This window comes from Scyliorhinus canicula, chromosome 9 (genome assembly GCF_902713615.1).
Source record: "Scyliorhinus canicula chromosome 9, sScyCan1.1, whole genome shotgun sequence".
Taxonomy (NCBI): Eukaryota; Metazoa; Chordata; class Chondrichthyes; order Carcharhiniformes; family Scyliorhinidae; genus Scyliorhinus; species Scyliorhinus canicula.
The window spans coordinates 69,970,940-69,993,668 of record NC_052154.1 but is presented as its reverse complement, the minus strand read 5'-3'; the positions used below and the strand labels follow the sequence as shown (position 1 = coordinate 69,993,668).

Below are 22,729 nucleotides of genomic sequence, written 5' to 3'. Positions count from 1 at the left end.
GAGGGAGAGAGCAGCCGGCAGTGTCAATTTCAGCGGCCGGCTGATTGCTTCAGTGAGAGAGCAGCTTCCCTCTCCGGATCAAAGTGAGCCGGCCGCTGAAATTGACACAACTGACAGTTGGGGTCCATAAGCCCCCCCGCGGTATATCGCGAACCGCGGTATTGCGGAGTGCGGTATAACGGGGGACTACTGTATTGCATCCATATCATATACAGGGCTGGAATTCTCCGACCGTTGGGATTCTCTTTTTCTGCTGGCAGAGCACCCCAACCGGTGGGTTTCCCGGTGGTGTGGAGTGGCTTCAATGGGGAATCTCATTGCCAACCGGCAGGAAGAGAGATTCCCGCCGCCAAGAAACATGCGGCAGGGAGATCGGAGAATCCAGCGCCAGATATTGGTTTGTCCCATTTGCATTGGGATTTATTCTTATTGAGAGGAGCCAGTTCTATTCCGACTTCTTTCCAGTACAATGAAGGACTGATATTTCAATGACCTGCCAACCCATTTTGTTTTTACAGAGAGGAACGGAAGACCCCACCGGTGGATTTTAGATTGAGTAGCGCTGGAGATGCAAAGATCGTGCCTGCAGCATTGAGAAAACTAAGGTATAACTGCCTTCGGGAATCAGCATCTAATGAGAAACCTTGCTTAGTGTCCAAAGGTAGAACCTTTCTTATGTCCTTGAGGTCCCTCCAAAACACTTGATGGCATTGAAATTTGATAGTTACTGTTTTAATGCGGACTCGCAGAAAAAGCATTTCATACATTGCTCCTGGTGAGTGTGCTCAAAAGCAGCACTATCACCCAGAAAAACATGAAAAGGACATAAAGGGCGGGATTCTCTCACCCCGGGACTGGGCAGAAAATCGCTGGGACCGGCGTGAATCGCGCCACGCTGCCCTGACGCCTGTCCGTAGATTCCCCGGGGAGCGGAGAATTGGTGCCGGTGCGGTCGGTGGTGCGCTGGTCGGGGGCCGTTCTATGGGGCCTCCCCCAGTGATTCTCAGCCTGAGATGGGCTGAGCCGCCATGCTAAAAAAACCGAGACCCGCCGGCACCGTCCACACCTGTTCCGTCCACACCTGCTCTTCCCCGGTGGGACCTCGGTGTGGATGCATCTGGGGGCGGCCTGGTGGGGGGAGGGGGGTCCGACCCCGGGGGGGGCCTCCGCAGTGTCCTGGCCCGCAATTGGGGCCTACCGATCAGTGGGCTGGCCTCTCGGGCTGGGGGACTCTTTGGTTCCGCGCCGGCCCCTGTAGCCCTACACCATGTTGCGTCGGGGAGAAGGGAACCACTGCGCATGCGCGCATTGTCGACAGCCCCACTGTGCATGCGCAGACCCGCAGAACCCATCTGACGCCGGGGATCAGCAGCTGGAATGGCGTGGATCGTTCCGGTGCTGTGCTGGCCCCCTGTAGGGGGTCAGAATTGCTGCTCCTGGGGCCATGTTGACGCCGTCGAGCAACGCGATGGCGTTTACGACGGAGTCAATACTTAGCCTCAGGATCAGAGAATCCCGCCCAAAATTCTTTCGGGCAGGATTTTCTGGCCCTTCCCACTGACGGGATAGAACATAGAACAGTACAGCACAGAACAGGCCCTTCGGCCCTCGATGTTGTGCCGAGCAACTATCACCCTACTCAAACCCACGTATCCACCCTATACCCGTAACCCAACAACCCCCCCCCCCCCTCCCAACCTTACTTATAAGGACACTACGGGCAATTTAGCATGGTCAATCCACCTAACCCGCACATCTTTGGACTGTGGGAGGAAACCGGAGTACCCGGAGGAAACCCACGCACACACGGGGAGGACGTGCAGACTCCACACAAACAGTGACCCAGCCGGGAATCGAACCTGGGACCCTGGAGCTGTGAAGCATTTATGCTAACCACCATGCTACCGTGCTCCCTCTGAAGGTGAGCCCCCTGTGGCAGGTTTCCCAATTGAAGGATGGGTGAACCGCGCAAAATACCGTCAGCGTTGACGGGACTGGAAGATCCTGCTGGCAGCCAATAGTGAGCTGCCTCCACGGCCAGCAACCATTCAGCCACTGGGGGGGGGGGGGGGGGCAGAAAATCCCATCCTTCATGAATTATCATAAATATGGACAGGATATATTGTTCATGTAACAAATAATGTGTTTTTTTGATTGCACATACCCAATTCACTCTTTTGTAAATGTGACCATAGAATCATACAGCACAAAAGAGGCCCTTCGGCCCATCAAGCCTGTACTAACAATAGAACCATCTGCACTTGGCCCACAGCCATGAACCTTATGACACTTCAAGTGCTCATCCAAGTACATTTTTTTTAAAGGTTATGAGGTTTCCTGTCTCAACTACCCTCCCAGGCGGTCCATTCAAAATTCCCACCACCCGCTGGGTGAAAATCAGTTTCCTCAGATCCCCTCTAAATCTTAAAGCTATGCCCCCCTCGTTATTGACCCTTCAACTAAGGGGAAAGCTACTTTCCATCCACCCTGTCCATGTCCCTTATAGCTTTAAAATTATGTCTAAAATTAGAATCAAAATTCTGGAAGCCCCAGTGTAGAATTAAAGAAAACATGAGGCGACAGAATCCAATGATAGAGAACAGACCTGAACAATTGTGCATCATTTGGGCTTTGATGTTGTCCCACCTCTCACCAATGTCTGACGCCTGGGGAACTGTTCCTATGTAAGAGGCCCTTGATGTGAGTTGCCCAAGCCTGCAGTGCATTAGGTAGTGATTGTAGTTCCCGAGCTAAACGATAATCTTTTTGTGAATTCCTTTGCAGTCTGACCAACTGCTGCTTTCAAGTGAAGCATTTGGAAGAGCTGGCCTGTACACTGGAGAACTGCAGTGACCTTGCACACCTGGAGTAAGTGATGACAAAAGAGTTTTATCCACAAGGCCACTTTAGGATTGTCAAAGAGTTTTCTCTTGTCTCTGTTCTTAGTCGTCTTTACTGCTCCATGTGTAGACACAGTGGGCGAAATTCTCCGACCCCCCGCAGGGAATTGGCGGGGGCAGGAATCAGGCCCCGCCGATCGGCGAGGCCCCTGCGGCGATTCTCCTGCCTGCGGGGTCCTGGGAGGGCGCGGGGCGATCGGACCCCGGGGGGTGCCCCCACGGTGGCCAGGCCCGTGATCGGGGCCCACCGATCAGCCGGTGGGCCAGTGCTGTGGGGGCACTCTTTTTCTTCCGCCGCCGCCAGGGCCTCCACCATGGCGGAGGCGGAAGAGAATCCCCCAGCGCGCATGCGCCGATGGTGACGTCAGCAGCAGCTGACGCACCGGCGCATGCGCGAACCGGTGAAGGCCTTTCGGCCAGCCCCGCCGCCGGGCAGCGGGCGTCAAAGGCCGTTGTTGCCGGTTTGGGCGCCAGTCGGTGTGGTGCCAACCGCTCCGGTGCGGGCCTAGCCCCTCAATGTGAGGGCTTGGCCCCTAAAGGTGCGGAGAATTCCGCACCTTTGGGGAGGCCCGACGCCGGAGTGGTTGGCGCCACTCCGCTACTCCGGGACCCCCCGCCCCGCCGGGTAGGGGAGAATTTCGCCCAGTGTTAGAAATCATTCAGTAATATTACGGCTATTTCATCAAGTTGCAAGAAAGGCTATGCTATCACAGCAGCTGCCATCACAAGGTTAGTTTTTTATTAGCTTTTAGCTTAATATTCTGGCCAAAACGGCCAGAATAGTTTAGTGTTTTTATGAACAGTAACTATTCCCAGCTTAGTTAATCATCAGCTGGGTTTTTAACACACTCCACTCGCCAGACCTGGAAAAGTGAGCAGTTGAAATTGAGAGTCCATTGCCCACTCCGTTCCCATCAATTCCTGATTCTAAGACTATCAGGTCGGGTGGCATTTGAGGTGCTGCAGACTCTGGCAGAATAGAAGCCTAGAGGAAAATTGCAGTTTAACGATGGTGTCCTTTCCACCTGGTGGAAGTAGGTCAGGAATTAGTGGGAAGCAGCGAGAGGCCCTCCAGTTAAGTCAAACCATTTCCATTGCGAGAGCATTTCCTCGCAGAGGCTGGCCGTACTTAGTCAGACCGTTACCTGTCAGCTCTGCTCCTGCTTGTTCTGGGCAGGATGGACCAGTGGTCTTGAAGCCTGACCTGAGAATTAAAAAAAGCTGGGCTAGAAACCTTGGCTGATGAGTGTGCTTGGTAATTGCGCTCATCATCTCTCCTCCCCATCCCCCAACACTTGCTCAGGGTGAAAACGGAACCCATACCTCTGTGAAGCCTGCCACAGTAAGAATATCAGTGTGCGCCCTTTCGCCATTTCCTTCTCAAGGGTCACCTTCACTTCCCTGCCTCAGGGAGTGCTTGGTGACATGTTAATGAGCCATTAAGGTGAGGCTTTGCTCCAACCCATGTGAAGTGGCAGCCAGACTGTCTGCAGGCCATTGGTTTGGATCAGCGTCTATTTGGTGACCTACCATGTCTAATTCTCCATGTAAGCTGACCACTGTTTCCAAATGAACTCTTCCAATCTCCCTCCAGGAGGTCTGCACTGTCACTGGAAATGCTGATAGAATTGGCCTTGAACTGAGTGGCCCTTTCAGAAGGCAGTTAAGAGTGAACCACATTGCTTTTGGTCTGGAGTCACGTGTAAGAATGGCAGATTTCCTCTCTAATGGCCATTGGGGAACCAGATGGGTTTCACAATCAATGATACTTTCATGATCATCATTACTGTGACTAATTTCCAATTCCATATTTGTGAGTTACTAGCTGCTGTGTTGGGATTTGAACTCAAGTTCCCAGAGCTTGAGCCTGAGCTTCTGGCCCAGTGGCATTACCACTATCCCACCATCTCTCCTCCTAGTCGGGGGTGGGGGATGGTTGTTTTTCTCAACTGGAGTGAGGTATATAGTAGAGTTCCCAATTGATGAGTACCAGAACCATTGCTGCTTTAGATTTATATCAATGACGCGCACTTGGGGGGTACTGGGCACAATTTTGAAATTTGCACATGACGGGAGGCTTGAAGGTGTAATAAAGAGTGTGGAGGATAGCAATAGACTTCAGGATGATGTAGACAGCCTAGTGAAATGGGTGGGCAGGTGGCAGATGGAATTCACTGGGATAAGTGTATGATTATATATTTAGGTTGGAATGATGAGTCAATGCACACTAAATGGTGCCATTTTAAAGAGGGTGCAAAAAGAGCGAGAGCAAATCCCTGAAGGTGGTAGGACAGAATTACAAAGCAGTTAATTGAGGTTATGGAACCGCAAGCTTTATAAATAGAAAAATCCAATCCAAAAGGGGGGGGGGGATGATTTGGTCCAATTCTGGGCAGCACTCTGATGGAAGGGTGTGGACGTTTTGGAGAGAGTGGAGGAGAGACTTACTAGAATGCTCCCGTGCGTGAGGAATTACAGTTACATGAAGAGTTTGAGGAAGCTGGGTTGTTGCTCTTAGACCAGAGATGGTTAAGAGGAAATTTAAGAGCGGTGTTTACAACTCTGAAGAGTTTATATAGAGTAAATAAGGGGAAACTACTTCCAATAATAATAATAATCTTTTTATTGTCACAAGTAGGCTTACATTAACACTGCAATGAAGTTACTGTGAAAAGCCCCTAGCCGCCACATTCCGGCGCCTGTTCCGGTACACAGAGGGAGAATTCAGAATTCTCTGCCAGTACGGAAATTGAACCCGCGCTGCTGGTCTTGTTCTGCATCACAAGCCAGCTGTCTAGCCCACTGTGGCTGAAGGGTTGATAACAAGAGGACTTGGATTTAAGGTGATTGGTGACAGTGCCAGAAGTACAGTAAGAAGTCTTACAACACCAGGTTAAAGTCCAACAGGTTTGTTTCAAACACGAGCTTTCGGAGCACGGCTCCTTCTTCAGGTGAATGCCAGAAGTGACATGAGGAAAATTGTTTTAGAATGAGTGGTTAGTATTTGGAATGCTTTAGCTGCCCAGAGTTGTGTTACAGATTTAATACTAACTTTGAAAAAGAGATTTGGATAAATACTGGAGGGAAAGTAATTTGCAGGGAAGGATGGAAAGAGCTGGGGAGTGAGATTAATTGGATTCCTCTTTGGACAGCCAGCACAGATTCTGGTCAAATGGCCTCCTTCGTTGCGGTACAGTTCTACGATTCTATGACACTAAACTCACAACTCCTTTCTCTTTACAGCTTATCGAATAACTTTCTTGGAGATCAAGGAATTGAAAAGTTAGTTGAGCTCCTACCAAAGCTGCATGTTTCAAAACTAATAAAGTAAGTTCATGGTGAATACTCAATTGATGTCCATGTAAGACAAAACCTGAACTACTGCTTACATTCAGTGGCTTTTTATTCACCTTTCTGGGTGACTTAATTTATAAATTAGGTGGAGGAAATTGTAGTTAAAATCTAAATATATTATGAGTTTGGTTCTATCAATTTTGCTGGCACAAATGTAAATACCAAGTAGTTTTACTGCAATGCTGCCGAGTTGCATTTTGTATTCTATCTGTGTTTTGGGAGCCATTTCCTGTGGTAAATTCGAGGACCTATCTCTATGCCGGCGTAGATCGGGAACAGGAAATAGCAAGGGTACCACAAATCAGTGGTAATACATATTTTGTGGGCTGCTAAACGGCAGTAACATTGAGGTTTGTGAAATAAACTCTTCCTGTAAGCAGTGGTTTATCAAGGTTAAACAGTTTATCAATGAGAAAGCATAAAAATGAGGTTTGCCCACTTTGTGGGCCTAAACCTCATTACGTCACTGCCGATGGGCGGGGAAAATCGGAAAACAAGATCACGGCAGCGGAAATTTCGTTTCCCGATTCTCCCGAGATTTATTGCCCGCGTCGCTGTTCTCGCTGGCAGCGAACGCTGGCACATAATCACCCATTATCTCCGTTGCGCTGTGACCACAAGTTGAAGTAATCTGGAACGATTGAATCTGGGCTATGATAATGATTCACCCTTGCCTTACTCATTTCATGATTTCCCTTCAGCCAGTTTGCCTTTTGGGCTGAGTTACGAGAAGCAAAATAACAATGGTCGAATAAGCATCATCTCTGACTGTTGCATGGCCCCAATGACCTTCCCTGCAATCCCTGGATACTGGGAGCCTAACTCCCGCTGAAAAACCTTCGAACCTGCATTGAAATGGCTACAAAGAAGCTAATTGATGCCCAAGGGAAGCTGATATTACAACCAGAAAGTAGCTACAATACAAATGGCAGTAACTATTGCAGACCACAGTGAAGCCTTTGATTAAATAAAGGAAAATGATAGAAAATGATGGTGTAACCACTTAGCAATTATTATTTAGGCTTAATTTCAAGATTTTGGCCTACTTGGGACAAATTAATTGCCAGTTTTTAAAACACTATTAAAATATGCCTGGAGAGATTTATTGTTAATAGTATTGCTGGGTTAAAATGATAACCATTATGTCTCTACAACAAGCCACTAACACTGATGTCCAAAGTAACTTTCTATCTTCACGACAGTGTCAGCCATAATTTCATTTCATTGGCCGGAGTCCTCTGCTTGGCTGGATGCCTGAACAGGGTCAAAGAAATAACTGAGGTGGCAATAAGGTAAGTTGACAATTGTCATGTGAGAGTACCTTTAAGAAATGGGTGTTTATAAATGGGTGTGTATTTAAATATCGGTAGTGAGAGTACCTTTAAGAAATGGGCGTTTATTACTGCAGTGATGTCAGAGAGTGGGTGGAGCTGGGCTGTGTGTCAGCTTTTTACTTTCGTTTAGGCTGTTTGCTGCAGGGTATGTTTTAGTTTCGTTTTCAGAGCTGGATAGTTGCAGTCACAGCCAGAAGGTCTATTAGAGTCTCTCTCTGTAACCTAAAGAATGTAAATCGATCCTTTGGTGATTTCAAACTAATAACTGCTCTCAGTAGTGACTTTAACCTGATGTGCTTCTGTTGAAAGGTTTTGTTTTAAGTGTTATGGATGTTAAAAGGAAAGTAAGAATTACTTAGTGTTGTATTCTTTTGGGGTTGTATTTGAATTAATGGTTGCTGTATGTTTTAAAAAGGTTAACTTGAGTTCATAGAATAATTGTTTTGCTTTAAAAAATACTTTTCCATTTCTGCTGTACCACACCTGTAGAGTGGGCCATGTGCTTCCCATACCACAATCTATTAAACTCCATGATACACTTGGGGGTTCTCTAAATCCTGGCTCATAATACAATGTTAAGGAGATTGAGTGAATTTTTTTTTTTAACAAACAATTTTATTGAGGTAGTTTTTGGCTTTGTAAACAGTTACAGACATCAACAGAAAGAAAGCAAAAAAGGCAAAAATGTGCTAACATCCATGTACTTTCAATACTTCAATCGTAACATACTGCACAAGCCCGCTCCTCTCCCACCGGTACTACCCGCCATTTTGTCCCTCCTACTCTACTCTACCCCCCGCACCCCCACCCCCTGCTGACGCTCACTCTCCCGCAAAGAAGTCAATAAATGGTTGCCACCTCCGGGCGAACCCCTGTACAGATCCCCTCAAGGCGAACTTAATTTTTTTCCATACCCAGGAAACTCGACATGTCCGCAAGCCACAACTCAGTCTTCGGGGGCTTTGAGTCTCTCCACGCCAATAGTATTCGTCGCCGGGCTATCAGGGAAGCAAAGGCCAAAACATCGGCCTCTTTCTCCCCCTGGACTCTCGGGTCTTCCGAAACCCCAAAAATTGCCACCCCCTGGACCCATCGCCACCCTTGTTTTTAGCACCCAGGACATGACGCCCGCAAATCCCTCCCAGTACCCCCTAAGCTTAGGGCATGCCCAAAACATGTGAACGTGGTTCGCCGGTCCTCCCGCGCACCTAGTGCATTTGTCCTCTATCCCAAATAATTTGTTCATCCGAGCCACCGTCATATGGGCCCGGTGAACGACCTTAAATTGAATCAGCCCGAGCATGGCACATATCGCGGTCGAATTTACCCTACTCAGGGCCTCTGCCCACAGCCCATCCTCCATTTCCCCGCCTAGCTCCTCCTCCCATTTAAGTTTCAGTTCCTCTCTCTGGGACCCTTCCTCCCTCATGAGCACCTTATAAATACCAGAGACTCTACCCTCCCCTTCTTCCCCCCTCGAGACTATTCTGTCTTGGACCACCATTGGCGGGAGGCGTGGGAAAGATGGGACCTGTCTACGAACAAAGTCCCGCAACTGTAGGTACCTAAAATCATTTTGCCTTACCAGCCCAAATTTCTCCTCCAAGCTCCTCAAACTCGCAAAGCTCTCTTCCAGGAACATATCGCCCACCCTTCCCACCCCCGCCCGCCGCCATAGTCGAAACCCCCCATCCATACTCCCGGGGGCAAACCGATGGTTGTCGCAGAATGGTGCTCAAACCGACGCCCCCGTCTCCCCTACATATCTCCTCCACTGGCCCCATATCCGCAGGGTCGCCACCACTACCGGGCTGGTGGAGTACTTGGCCGGCAGCAGCGGTAGAGGAGCCGTGACCAGGGCTGCCAAGCTGGAGCCCCTGCACGAAGCCGCCTCCACCCGCTCCCAGATAGACCCCGTACCCACCATCCACTTCCTTATCATAGCGATGTTGGCTGCCCAGTAATAATTAATCAGACTCGGCAAAGCCAGCCCTCCCTCGCTGCAGTTCCTCTCCAGCATCGCCTTCTTCACCCACGGGGATTTTCCCGCTCAAACAAAGCTCATGATCATCCTGTTAACTCTTTTGAAGAAGGACTGTGGGACAAAGATCGGGAGGCACTGAAAAACAAACAGAAATCTAGGGAGGATTGTCATCTTTACAGTCTGCACCCTCCCTGCCAGCGACAGCGGGAGTGCATCCCATCTCCGAAACTCTCCCTTCTTTTGCTCCACCACCCTGGCCAAATTTAACTTGTGCAGCCTGCCCCAGTCTCGTGCCACCTGGATTCCCAAATACCGGAAATTTTCCTCAACCAGCCTAAACGGTAGCCCTCTCAATCTGTTCTCCTGGCCCCTTGCCTGTACCACAAACATTTCACTCTTGGCCGTATTTAATTTGTATCCTGAAAACTGGCCGAACTTCCTCAACATTCCCAGTATACTTCCCATCCCGGCCACTGGGTCCGACACGTACAGGAGCAGGTCGTCTGCGTAAAGAGAGACCCTATGTTCTACCCCGCCCCTCACCATCCCCTTCCATCCCTCTGCAGCTCTCAGCGCAATCGCCAGCAGCTCTACGGCCAGCGCAAACAGCAGCGGGGAGAGCGGGCAGCCCTGGCTGGTCCCTCGGTACAGCCTAAAGTACTCCGACACTTCTCTGTTAGTCCTGACGCTGGCCCTCGGGGCCTGATATAATAATTTGATCCAATCCACCAGTCTCTCCCCGAACCCAAACCGTCCGAGCACCTCCCATAGATAGTCCCACTCCACCCGGTCAAAGGCCTTCTCGGCGTCCATCACTACCACTACCTCCACCTCCCTACCCATCATTATCACATTAAGTAATCTTCTCAGGTTGGCCGCCAGCTGCCTACCTTTCACGAACCCAGTTTGATCCTCCCCAATCACCTCCAGTACGCAGTCCTCCATTCTAACCGCCAGTACCTTTGCCAGGAGCTTGGCGTCAACATTAATCAGGGAGATTGGCCTGTAGGACCCGCACACCTCCGGGTCTTTACCCCGCTTCAATATCAGTGATATAGTGGCTTGCGACATTGTCGGCGGCAGGGTCCCTCTGTCCCTTGCCTCATTGAAAACCCTCGCCAAGACCGGGCCCACCAGCTCAGAAAATTCCTATAGAACTCTACTGGGTATCCATCCGGCCCTGGGGCTTTCCCCGACTGCATGGCCTTTAGGCCCCCCAATACCTCCTCCACTCTAATCGGGGCCCCCAGCTCATCGATTCGCCTGCCACCTACTGTTGGGAATGTTAACCCGTCCAGAAACCTTTTCATCTCCTCCGGTTCTTCCGGCGGCTCCGAATTATACAGCTTACAATAGAAGTCCCGGAATACCTTATTCAATCCTGCCGGGTCCTCCACTTTGCGCCCCTCCCCATCCATCACTCTACCTATTTCCCTGGCCGCCTCCCTCCTCCTGAGTTGCTGCGCTAACAGTCTGCTAGCCTTTTCCCCATGCTCGTACACCACTCCCCTCGCCTTCCTAAGCTGTTCCACGGCCCTACTCGTGGATAGTGCCCCCAGTTCCGCCTGTAGTCTCTGCCTCTCCCTGAGTAAAACCTCCCCTGGGGACTCCGCGTGCTCTTCATCTATCCGGCCCATTTCCCTGACCAATCTATCCATCTCTGCCCTGTCTGCCTTGGCTCTGTGGGCCCCAATTGAAATCAGCTCCCCCCGCACTACTGCCTTTAGCGCCTCCCACACGGTCGCCGCTGAGACGTCCCCAGTGTCATTCACCTGCAAGTAATTTTGCATACACCTCCGAAGCCTCTCACAGATCCCCTCCTCCGACAGCAGTCCCACGTCTAGCCTCCATTGCGGGCGTTGGTAGCTCGCCCCCCCCGATCTGCAGGTCTACCCAGTGTGGGGCATGGTCTGAGATAGTAATTGCCCAATATTCCGTGTTCTTTACCTCCCCTATACAATCCCTGCTTAGTACGAAGAAATCTATCCTAGAATATACTTTATGGACGTGCGAGTAAAATGAGTAGCCCCTTCCTGTCGGCTGTCTATCTCTCCAGGGGTCCACTGCCCCCATTTGCTCCATAAACCCTTTCAGCTCCCTTGCCATTGCTGGGAGTCTACCCGTTCTGGGACACGACCGATCCAAAGCCGGGTCAAGGACCATATTAAAGTCCCCCCCCCCCCCCGAATTATTAGCCTGCGAGAGTCCAGGTCCGGGATCTTCCCCAGCACTCTTTTAATGAAGTCCACGTCATCCCAGTTCGGGGCATATATATTCACCAGCACCACTCTTCTCCCCTCCAGTCTGCCCCGTACCATCAGGTATCTGCCCCCCCTGTCTGCGGCTATGCCCTCCGCCTCAAATTGCACCCGCTTGTTGATCATGATTGCCACCCCCCTGGACTTCGAGTCCAAGTCCGAGTGGAAGACCTGGCTAATCCAGCCCTTCCTTAGCCTGGTCTGGTCAGACACTTTCAGATGTGTCTCCTGCAACATAATTACGTCCGCCCTCAGAGCGCGAACACCCGCGCCCTCTTAACCGGCCCATTCAGTCCCCTGACATTCCAGATGATCAGCCTGGTCGGGGGGCACAACCCACAACCCCCACCACGCTGGTCAGCCATAGCCTTTCTCGGGCCGGCCCCCGGCCCGTGCGTTGCGCCATTCCTGGCCCGCTCGTTGGCTGCCTCCACCCTCGACCTCCTTTCCAGTGCCTATTTCAAGTCCCTCCCACGTCAGCAGAACAATCCCCCCCTCCCCTAACCCCATCCCCCGATACCCCCACCCCTGCCATCTACTGGCTGTGATCTCCCCCCCACCTGACTCCCTTGACTAGCCAATCTGCTAGCCCGATGACTCAACACTCCGGCGCCTTCCCGTCTCATTCCCATTGTTTCCCCGACCTCCTACCCACTCCCGGCGCCTCATCCCCCTCTCCAACCCACTGGAGCAAACTCACTGGCACAGGAAGGCATGGACATCAACAAAACAAAAAACCCCCAAGAAAAACCCCCCAACCCACGTCCTTGGCCCCCCCCCCATGCTGACCTGCCCCCCTTCGTTACCGTGCCAGCTGCAGTGTCCTCCGCGAGCTGCACAAAAAGTACAAATCCACCCAAAAAGGGAAAAACAGAAAAAAGAGGAAAAATCAAAAACATCAGAAAAAAAACAAACAATTAAAAAAAAACCCAAACCAATGTCCATGAACAAAGGAAAGAGTCCCAAATGTTCCGCTTGCACCTTTGACCCAGCAAACCGTTGAACAACCGTCCAGGCCCATTCGGCGTACCTTCCCACGGTAGTCCTCGGGGCCCTAATTCGCATCCGTGGGGCCTCTTTTCAGGACCAGCCCCTGATCCCTTGCAAAGTCTATCGCTTCTTCAGGCTCAGAGAAGTAGTGGTGTTGACCCTGGTGCGTGACCCATAGACGAAGCCGGGAACAGCAGACCAAACTTCACGTGCTTCTTGAACAGCACCTCCTTGACTTGTTTAAAGGCTGCTCGCCGCCGAGCCACCTCCTGGCTTAGGTCCTGGTAAATGCGGAGGACACTGTTGTTCCACGTGCTGCTCCTGGCGCTCTTTGCCCACCGCAGCACCCGCTCCTTGTCCACGAACCTATGGAACCTAATCACCATCGGGCGGGGGGGGGGGGGGGGGGGGGGGGGGGTCCGCCCGGCTGCCCCTGCCTCGCCTGCACTCTGTGTGCCCCCTCCAGCTCCGGCGGTTGTGGAAAGGCTTCGGCCCCCATCAGCTGCATCAATAGGTCTGCTACAAACGCTGCGGCATCAGCTCCCTCAGCCCCCTCCGGGAGGCCTACCATCCTCAGGTTGTTCCTGTGGGCTCTATTCTCCAGCTCCTCCACTCTGCCTAGCAATCTTCTCTGCCGCTCCTTCAGCCCGTCAACTTCTAACACCGCAACCGTCTGCGCATCCGCCTGCTCCTCCACCGCCTCTCCCAGCTCCTTAACTTTAGCATCTTGCGCATCCAGCCTCTGGTTCAGCTGATCCACCGCTTTCTGGATTGGGTCCAAGCTGTCCCGCTTCAGCGCTTCAAAACTGGACTTCATTACCTGGAGCATGTTATCCAGCGCCTGCTGGATTGCTGAGTCTGGGGTCCGTGTGTCCGTCATCTTAGGTTCCAGGTAAGTTTCTTCAGGTCCTTGCCTCTGTCCCTTTTTCTCTCTTTTCTTCTGCCCCCTGGACTCCCGCTGTTCCATGAGCCGCAGCCCGCTCCTCAGCACTTTCGCTGCCGCCTTCCTTCAGGTCCGTGGTCCCGTTATCGCGGGGAATCAGCCCCTAAACGCCCGCCGGAGTGAGAGGCCGCCGAATGTGCGGCTCACTCGGACATCGCCGACACCGGAAGTCCCGATTGAATGAATTATTAATGTAACTATAATTCACTCAAGAAAAAAAAAATCTGTATTTACCAACTTTAAAGCTCATGTAAGTCAGGATGAGGATCCCATTGTCCAATCATGGAGCTAAAATTGCCTACAGGAGTAATATATTCTCAAAGGGGAGCTCTAAAAAAGCCTAAAGGTGTTCAGAAATAAAACCAAACACTGATGGGGATCAAGCCATTTGGCCCATTTCTTCCATAGACCGTGTATAATCTGCTCTACCGTGACATCCACGTCACCCATTTAATCCACTGAGGAAAATATAGCCTTTTTTCCAATTCTAATTCATGTCCAAGAAGCTGAGACCCCTCTTCTTTCACACAACCCTCCCTCTGTACTTACTGCATTCCCAACCAGAGTGCAGCTGCAGTCCAGGGCCTGAAGTGTGAAGTTAAAAGCCATTACCAGATGTTAAATACAAATTGAAATCTTCTTCACATGGAATCCCTGCTCCCATTTTATAAATATGTGTTTGATTTTATGCACGACACCATTAGAGTGCTCCTGGCCCCTCCATGATCTACATCATCAACTCCGAAAGCATGATGAGAAATCAAAGTTACATACAAAATAATTCTCTTTTTCAAAAAAAATATTTTTATTCTCCTCCTTTTTCACATCTTCTCCCACATTTACACCCACTAACAATAATCAATAAGCAGTAACGAATATAATGTCAATCTCCATATCAACAACAATCCCATCCTCCCACCAGACTCCCAAACAGCAGCCCGCATGTTAACATAAACAAATAACAAAATGGAATCAGGAATCACCCATAGTCACCATTAACAGATACAGTGCGCCCCCCCCCCCCCCCCATCCTTCCCTTCAATTCAAACTTAACCTTCTCAAGAGTTAAGAATTCCAGCAGGTCCCCTGCCATTCCAGGGCACAGGGTGGAGAGGTTGATCTCTGACCCTAATAGGATCCGCCTTCGTGCGATCATTGAGGCGAAGGTGCGCTCTATATACCACCTTCAGCTGTATCAGCCCCAACATCGCACACAAGGTGGAGGCGTTCACTCTCCGGAGCACGTCACACCAGAACCCCTCCTCCATACCCTCTCCCAACTCTTCCTCCCACTTTGCCTTGATCCCATCCAGCGGTGCCATCTCCTCTTCCAAAATAGCTCCATAAACCGCTGACACTACCCCCTTCTCCAGTCCCCCTGTTGTCAGCACCCTCTCCAACAATGTGGAGGCCGGCACCACCGGGAAGCTCTGTATCTCCTTCCTGGCAAAGTCTCGAACCTGCATGTATCTAAACATTTCCCCCTGCTCCAGCCCATACTTCACTCCCAGCTCCTTCAATCCTGCAAACCAACCCCCAAGAAACAAATCTTTTAGTGTCTTAATCCCCTTCTCCTCCCATCTCTGTAAATTTCCATTCCACTTCCCTAGCTCAAATCTGTGGTTCCCCCAAAATTGCATTTTCATAGAATTTACAGTGCAGAAGGAGGCCATTCGGCCCATCGAGTCTGCACCGGCTCCTGGAAAGAGCACCCTATCCAAGGTCCACACCTCCACCCTATCCCCATAACCCAGTAACCCCACCCAACACTAAGGGCAATTTCTGGACACTAAGGGCAATTTGTCATGGCCAATCCACCTAACCTGCACATCATTGGACTGTGGGAGGAAACCGGAGCACCCGGAGGAAACCCACGCACACACGGGGAGGATGTGCAGACTCCGCACAGACAGTGACCCAAGCCGGAATCGAGCCTGGGACCCTGGAGCTGTAAAGCAATTGTGCTGTTCACAATGCCGTACTGCCCCTTAACCCTGACCCCAACCCGAAGTGTTGGCGAAACTGCCTCCAAATTCTCAGTGAAGCTATTATTACCCGACTCCCTGTGTATTTCTCCGGGGCCCCATCGGGAGCTGTTGCTAGCGCCTTCAGTCTAGCGCCTTCAGTCCCGACCCCCTACACAAACTCCTCCATTCTGACCCACTGGGAATCAACCCCTTTGACCCAGCTCCCCACCTTCTCCACATGCACTGCCCAGTAAAAAGACATCATGTTCGGAAGACCCAAACCCCCTGTCTGTGCAAAATAATTCTCAATAGTTTTTTAGCTGTGAAAAATATAACCATTTAATTTTCCTTCAGGATCACTGAAGCGGTAAATAAGTGTTCAGTTAGTGGTAAGGCCAGATGTTTCCTGGAGAGGGGCGTGGCGAGGTGTGTAGGGGGGTGGGGGTTGGGAAGGGTTCCTCCTGATTGGCTGTTGGAAGATAAGGGGACAGATGAACTGGCTTTCCGTCGCGTTTCCATCAAAGTCACACTGGCCAATTGGGAAAAACCCCAAAGAATATTCCCAACATTTGAAGTTTTTCTTTTACCAAGATAAATATACTTTCCATTTTGATCAGCTCCATGAGCTGTTTGATATACAGAACGCTCCCTATGTTTTGTCATCAGAACAGGTGGAGTTTACCATCATGTCCACACAATACAAAATGTCTAGGGATAATTTTCACATTCTGGTGTCGGGGCATGGGGGGGGGGGGGGGGGGGGGGGGGGGTGATCCAACTCAAAAGCAGTGTTCAGCCTCTAATATCTGCATGATGATACATGGGTTGCTACTGTACATGCAGGTAGCATGGTGCTGCTTCAGAGATTTAGAAAAAGGTTAATGATTATGGTAATACTGGGCCAGTTTATGCCTAGATCAGTGGAAACACTGCTATGCGCATATAAAATCTCTTTGCCACTTAAATCTGACTGTTAATATCAGCTTTGATTGCATCCGAGTCCAAATGATGCTGTTGGAGCACTGACAACACTGCCTCTTCAAAACACAATGCCTAGACCACAAGCAGTGTACTGTCACAATTTTATTTTTAATTTTTATTCATTGGTCATTCCTAGTTGCTCAGGAGAAGGTGGGTGGCGAATCTTCAGTGACTCCAGCCCATGGGGTGAAGGTACTTTCACAGTGCCTTTAGATAGGGAGTTCCAGGTGGTCGGGAGTTCTAAGATTTTTGACTCAATGATAATGAGGTAACAGTGACATGTGTCCATGTCAGGATGGCTGTAACTTGGAGGAGGAAAGATTTGAAATAGTAAATTTATAAAAACTTCATAAATGCTTTCATTTTGATGACTAAAAAGTTTCATCCGTCTTTTCATTTCTGTTTTAGTTTGGGCGTGAGTGGAAAAGGATTACTCAAATTCTGTGGAAAATACAGGTAATTCTACTATTCTTTGAATTGCCAGTGCTTTAAAGAAATGTTTCTGTAGTGTCTTATTACGTCTGTCTCCAAGTAGTTCACATATATGAACCTCTTCACACTGAAGTACATTAACTGTTACGTTTGTGAATACAACAGACATTTTGCATTCAGCAAGATTCAGCAGACAGCTCTTTATAATTCACATTAAGGTCAGTTTGGGAGGAATAGAGTCAGGGGGCAATCTGTCTGAATGGTGTCAGAGTGCCGTAGCGCGATCAGCCCGGTATTTCCCGGCGCTTGGAGTGCCGTGAAACACACCACTATCTAATGGCAATCTGGGTAGATCGGGAACTTCAGTGGGGAATGCGCAGCCGAGGCCACACGTAGCCCCGTTCCCGTCACTGAGGAGCTCCGCTCACCAGAACTCTCAAGCCCCCAACTCAACCACCAAACACACCCCACGCTCCAACTCACATATAACCCTGGGCACAGGGCACCCCCAGCTCGATCCCCACCGCACAAAAAAATGCCAGCGTGAAACCTTGGCAGTGCCACCTGAGCACTGTGACAATGCCAGCCTGGCACAAGGTGGCAGCACCAAGCTGGCAATACCCAGGTGGCACAAATAGTGCCAGGGTGCCAACCTGCCCAGAGGGCAAGCACCTGGGGGCCTCAGATCCCCTGCGAGACCCCCATGAATGCCGTTCCAACTGGTCCCTGCTTGTGGAGACCAGCACCGAACGCCATTTGCCCGAGGTCTCCAAGCGAGGGAGTTAGAGACTAGCTGTCTCACTCTAATATGCAGACTTGCCAGAAAGTGATACTGTCCACAATGGGTGGTCCACATTGCGATGTCTCGTGAAATCACATTTGATCTCGCAAGGCATGGCGAGCAGGTAGATCCCGAAAGTGGGATCTTGTGGCATCAACCGGCCGTGCTGCTGTCCAGCGCCGGCCCTAGGGTTGCTGGCGGCCCGGGCAAGCTGAACTTCAGCGCCCTTCGGCGGGGTGGGGCCGGGGCGGGGGGGGCGGGGCCGAGGCGGGGGGGGGCCGAGGGCGGGGGGGGGCGAGGGCGAGGGGGAGGGCGAGGGTGAGGGGGGGGCGAGGGGAGGGCGAGGGGGGGGCGAGGGCGGGGGCGAGGGGGGCGGACGGAGGGGGGGCGGACGGAGGGGAGGACGGAGGGGGGGGCGGCCGGAGGGGGGGGGGGCGGCCGGAGGGGTGGGGCGGAGGGGGCCGCCCTGGGGGGAGGGCGGCCACCGCACATGCGCTGGTTGGCACCGGCCCAACTGCGCATGCGCGGGACCCGAGTCTCTGGCGCCCCCTAGCACATGGCGCCCCGGGCGACTGCCCGAGTTGCCGGTACCTTGGGCCGGCCCTGCTGCTGTCCAGGCACAACATGGCTGATATATCTCGCCCAGCACAAAAAAAGAGACCCTGCGACCTATCTGCAGCGGCCATCAAGGAGCTGTCAATTCTAATCCCAGCTTCCAGCATTAGGTCCGAATAATTGGATAAGTTGTTCAATAAAAGTGTTAATGAAAAGATTTTTGTTACTATTTTTGGTTAAAGGATTATGGCCAAGTGGAAGCTGTGATAGGGGTCTGAAATGCATGGAGAATAGGGCATCCATGTTGGGAAAGGGAAGTTGTCCTATGAGAACCAAAGCCTGAGTGGACAACATTCAAGAAATATCCTCCTCCTTCTCCTGAGATATCTCCTGGTTTCTTGGTGACAATGTCCGTGCCCTCATGATGGTGACGACATGAAGATTGCAGCAGGGCACCATGAACAGCATGTACTGGAGGATTCATTCTGAGCTCTTCAGGAAGAAGCGTTGCTTCATTACACCAATGATCTGCTGCACAGTGTTCCTAGTAGCTTCATTGCTTTCGGCATACACGTGTTATTTTCACATGGTTGGTTAGTCGGCAGTGTGGAGTTGTGAAGGGGTGGAGGTTTGAGTCATGTATCTAGGGGGCAACATTCATCTCCGAGAAGCTTCACTGGTTCTCTGTGGAGGTCCAAAAATGGTGGCAGTGGCTGACTCCCGAAGAATGAAGGTATTGAGGCTGCTTCCAGGATAGTGGGCCAAGCACCCCATCGGGAATCCCGCTATCCTGGAAATACCATGGGATCTCCCATTTTGCTCCTCTCTGCTGAGGGAGAAAATTATTTATTCACCTCAGCCAGTTTAGATGCTCTCTGTCACCGAGTGTATACATCAATGGACATCATATTGGGAGATGATGGATATGTCACCTTCTCCTGTCGGGACTTTTTCCAGATCCAGAGTAACTCAATGAAACTGTGACTTTAACAGGCACTGATAGCATTGTCCTCGCCCTGGTCTGAGGTTCCAGGTTCTGTTGAAGGAGGTGATAGAGCTCTGTGACGATGTGCTTGTTGAATCAGAGTCGCCTCGCGCTCTCCTTCTGGATTAGATGTAGGTTGGAAAAGTGTTCTTGGATAACCTGGGGTGAGAAGGACAGTGTCATAATATACATCCATGTATATGATGGTGCACAGACAGGCATTGATTGACACACAGAATGAACACAGAACACAGCAGCCAATCACCAGACAGGACATGGCCACTATAAAGCCAGAGGGCACTAGTTTTCCCACTCTCATGGGATGCAGCCTCTGAGACAGTCAGATCCCGTGAGCAACAACTAGAACATCCACCATGTGGTAGTAAGATAGTCTGGTCAGGTTAGCCTCAGGTCTCCAGTCAACTCAGCATAGCGTCAACCCACAGTTAAAGTATGTATGATAGTTAGGAGTTCAATAAAATAGAGTTGCATTTATTCAAGTGTTGGAAGCCTGTCTCTCTCACTCCTACAGTAAACGCAGTCCTCGCAGACCCAGCTTACCCAACACATCAGACAGAGCGTCCCCTCCCGCTCCCTCTTTACAGAGCTTCCCGTCTCTACAGCCTCTGCCCCATGTGTCGGTCATATTACAGACCAGATGCACTGAAAGTACAGCTCCCATATCTTGTCCAGAGTTGTGCCACTGTTTGAGAAAACAAAATAGGGATAATATTCAGTGTAAATGGGGAATGTATATGGGGGAGGTGGTGGTATTGTCACTGGACTAGTAAACCAGAGACCCAGAATAATGTTCTGGGGACCCAGGTTCAAATTCCACCAATGAAAATCTAGAAGTAAAATAACCTTAAAACCATCGTTGATTGTCGTAAAAATCCATCTGGTTCACTAATGTCCTTTAGGGAAGGAAATCTGGCGTCCTTACCTGGTTTGGCCTACTTGTGACTAAAAACCCACAGTAACTGTGGTTGACTCTTAACTGCCCCTTCAATGGCAATTAGGGATGGGCAATGAATGCCAGCCCAGCCTGCGATGCCCACGTCCTATGAACAAGGAAAAACAAATTTGAGGTTGTAAATGGGAAAGATGGGGGTCTCTATGCTGTGGGCAGTTTGCTCTTCAATTGTATTGTGAATTAAGTCAATGTCCAGGATTTTCTGGAACGGGGGTGGCTGGGACCTTGGTTAATGACTGGACCAGCAGTGTATCTCCCTAACCAATGAGACTAATGATTGAGAACAGAACAGGGAAATGACAGGGACCAAATTCTGACGAATTCCAGTCACATCGCAAACAGGAAGCAAAATAAAGAGAATGAAAGGAAAAGTTTGAATTAAGGAGAGAGAAAAGATACAGAAAGGAAAAGCAAAAAGATAATGGCATTTAAAATTTTAAGTATCTGTAAGAATAATTTACTACCTGTAGGAATGAGAATGTACAATTGAAATGATCCCTTTTAGGGCTGGACAGGGTGAGTAGCACAATGGAAACGTGAATCTTGTGTTCAGGAAGATGCTGTTAAGTACAGCTCTAGCTCTCTGCAGGAAGTTTAATTTGGAAGTATTGTGCAAACGCCGCAATTTCTTGAACTCATGGGGAAGTTGTGGGCACATTGCTGGGTTTGCAAGGCTGGCAGTGAGTTAAAGTGGTATATTTTCCTCAGTCACTGGCGGCACGCTGTTCCACAGCCACTTAATGTGCTGGAGGCAGGATTTCTGCCCCTCAGGGACGGCAAGTCCTTGCTGGGCTTGCCACCAGTTACATACAGGCTATGAAGGGGATGAGGCCCTCAAATACCCGCTTCAGGATCTGGATTGGATTGGAGCACTGGCAGGTGGGCCTCCCTGTTGGCTCCCCCACTGCTGGTATAATTGTGGTGGGGCCAGAATGGGCTGATTGGTGATGGGCAGGCCACGCACTTGATTTAACGTGCCCAAATATGATCTTAAAAAATTGGGCTGAAGTAGAAAGGTTTTTTTGCCTTGGAACCAGGCGCTCACAAGCTTCATTCTGAATCATGATTAGTAACGGGAATGTAGGTGAAGAATAAAGGAATAAATGAGGAATAAAGCTCTCTGCACGTGTTAAATATCCAATCATTTCACATTGACCTGAAATTTGTAATGAATGGCCAATAATCAAATGGCCCAAATCGCCCAGTATCCATCTCGTATGTTTCCTGCCCCACTTCACATCACTTTTATGCTCATTCACATGAAAATACACAAAGTTATTGATGGACGATTTCTTTCGTTTCAACTTCTCTAGATTTCAGCAGGAACAAGAATTCCAAGGGTCATCAAAAACCTTGTCAATTGGAGCGAAATATGGGAAGCAGGATTTATGTGTGCCAAAGAAAATGAGGTACAAATCTTTTTGAGGTGTTTTATGAATATTAGAAATGACTAATCCAAATCAGGCCTGGAAACAATACTTACCAGTCATTCCAGAAGTTTAGACTTTTTTTGTGTGTGGCGTAGTTCTAAAATGTTTCACCTTTCAATGGATTACGGTGCTTTGTGTTACAGTCTTGAAGAGTGTGAAATGGATGATAAAACCATGGGGAACCTCTGCTTGATACTTGAACAGTGTGCTGGACTTACTGAGCTCGAGTGAGTACAAGATGGGAATCAAAATGGGCTATAAAAAAGCCATTGGATAAAGGGAGCTTTTTGTCAGCGACAGTCAGTGTTTCAGCTCTAGCTCATTGATGAACTGTTATATTTGGGAAACCTGAATGAGCAATCTGAGATGGAGCATATTGAGGCTAGCTGGTAAGAGGGACTTGTATCAGAAGATGAATTGGAAAAACGCTTGGCCTAACAGATTGGCCAAGGAACACAATTTTAAAACCTTTAGAACATAATGCTGACAAGGTCAAAGGGTACCTGGGTGAGGTACCAGTGGATTGATGCTGTTAGTCCTGGAGAGCAGTGTTGATCATGGGATTAAATGTCCTCCAGTAATAAGGGTTCAGTTTCTTTGGTTTCACACTATGCACTCTCCATCATTTAAGATGTTTAGGCAGTTATTTTGAGAAAGTTATTTTGAGAACCTGGGTATTTTATGAACTTGCTGTAGCATCTTTTTCAACGCTGGGAATATGTTGGCGTTTCCAGCTGTGCTATCAAAACATCAAAAGCTTGTTGGATGAGGAATAAAGCTCTCTGCACATGTTAAATATCCATGCAAGGAGCCCCATACAGCACAGGAGGGTGCTGCCCACATAATTCCTTTGGTATTCTGG

The 22,729-nt window shown here is 49.9% G+C and overlaps 1 protein-coding gene across 1 annotated transcript in view; it reads left to right on the top strand.

Moving 5' to 3' along the window:
• Nucleotides 1-22,729, top strand: part of nlrc5 (NLR family, CARD domain containing 5) — a 238,677-nt gene that overhangs the window by 106,912 nt on the left and 109,036 nt on the right. Inside the window, exons 17-23 of the mRNA XM_038806870.1 lie at nt 519-605; nt 2,785-2,868; nt 6,144-6,227; nt 7,457-7,546; nt 17,120-17,167; nt 21,751-21,846; nt 22,011-22,094. Coding sequence (XP_038662798.1) covers nt 519-605; nt 2,785-2,868; nt 6,144-6,227; nt 7,457-7,546; nt 17,120-17,167; nt 21,751-21,846; nt 22,011-22,094 — 573 coding nt within the window. The remainder of the gene's footprint in view (nt 1-518; nt 606-2,784; nt 2,869-6,143; nt 6,228-7,456; nt 7,547-17,119; nt 17,168-21,750; nt 21,847-22,010; nt 22,095-22,729) is intronic.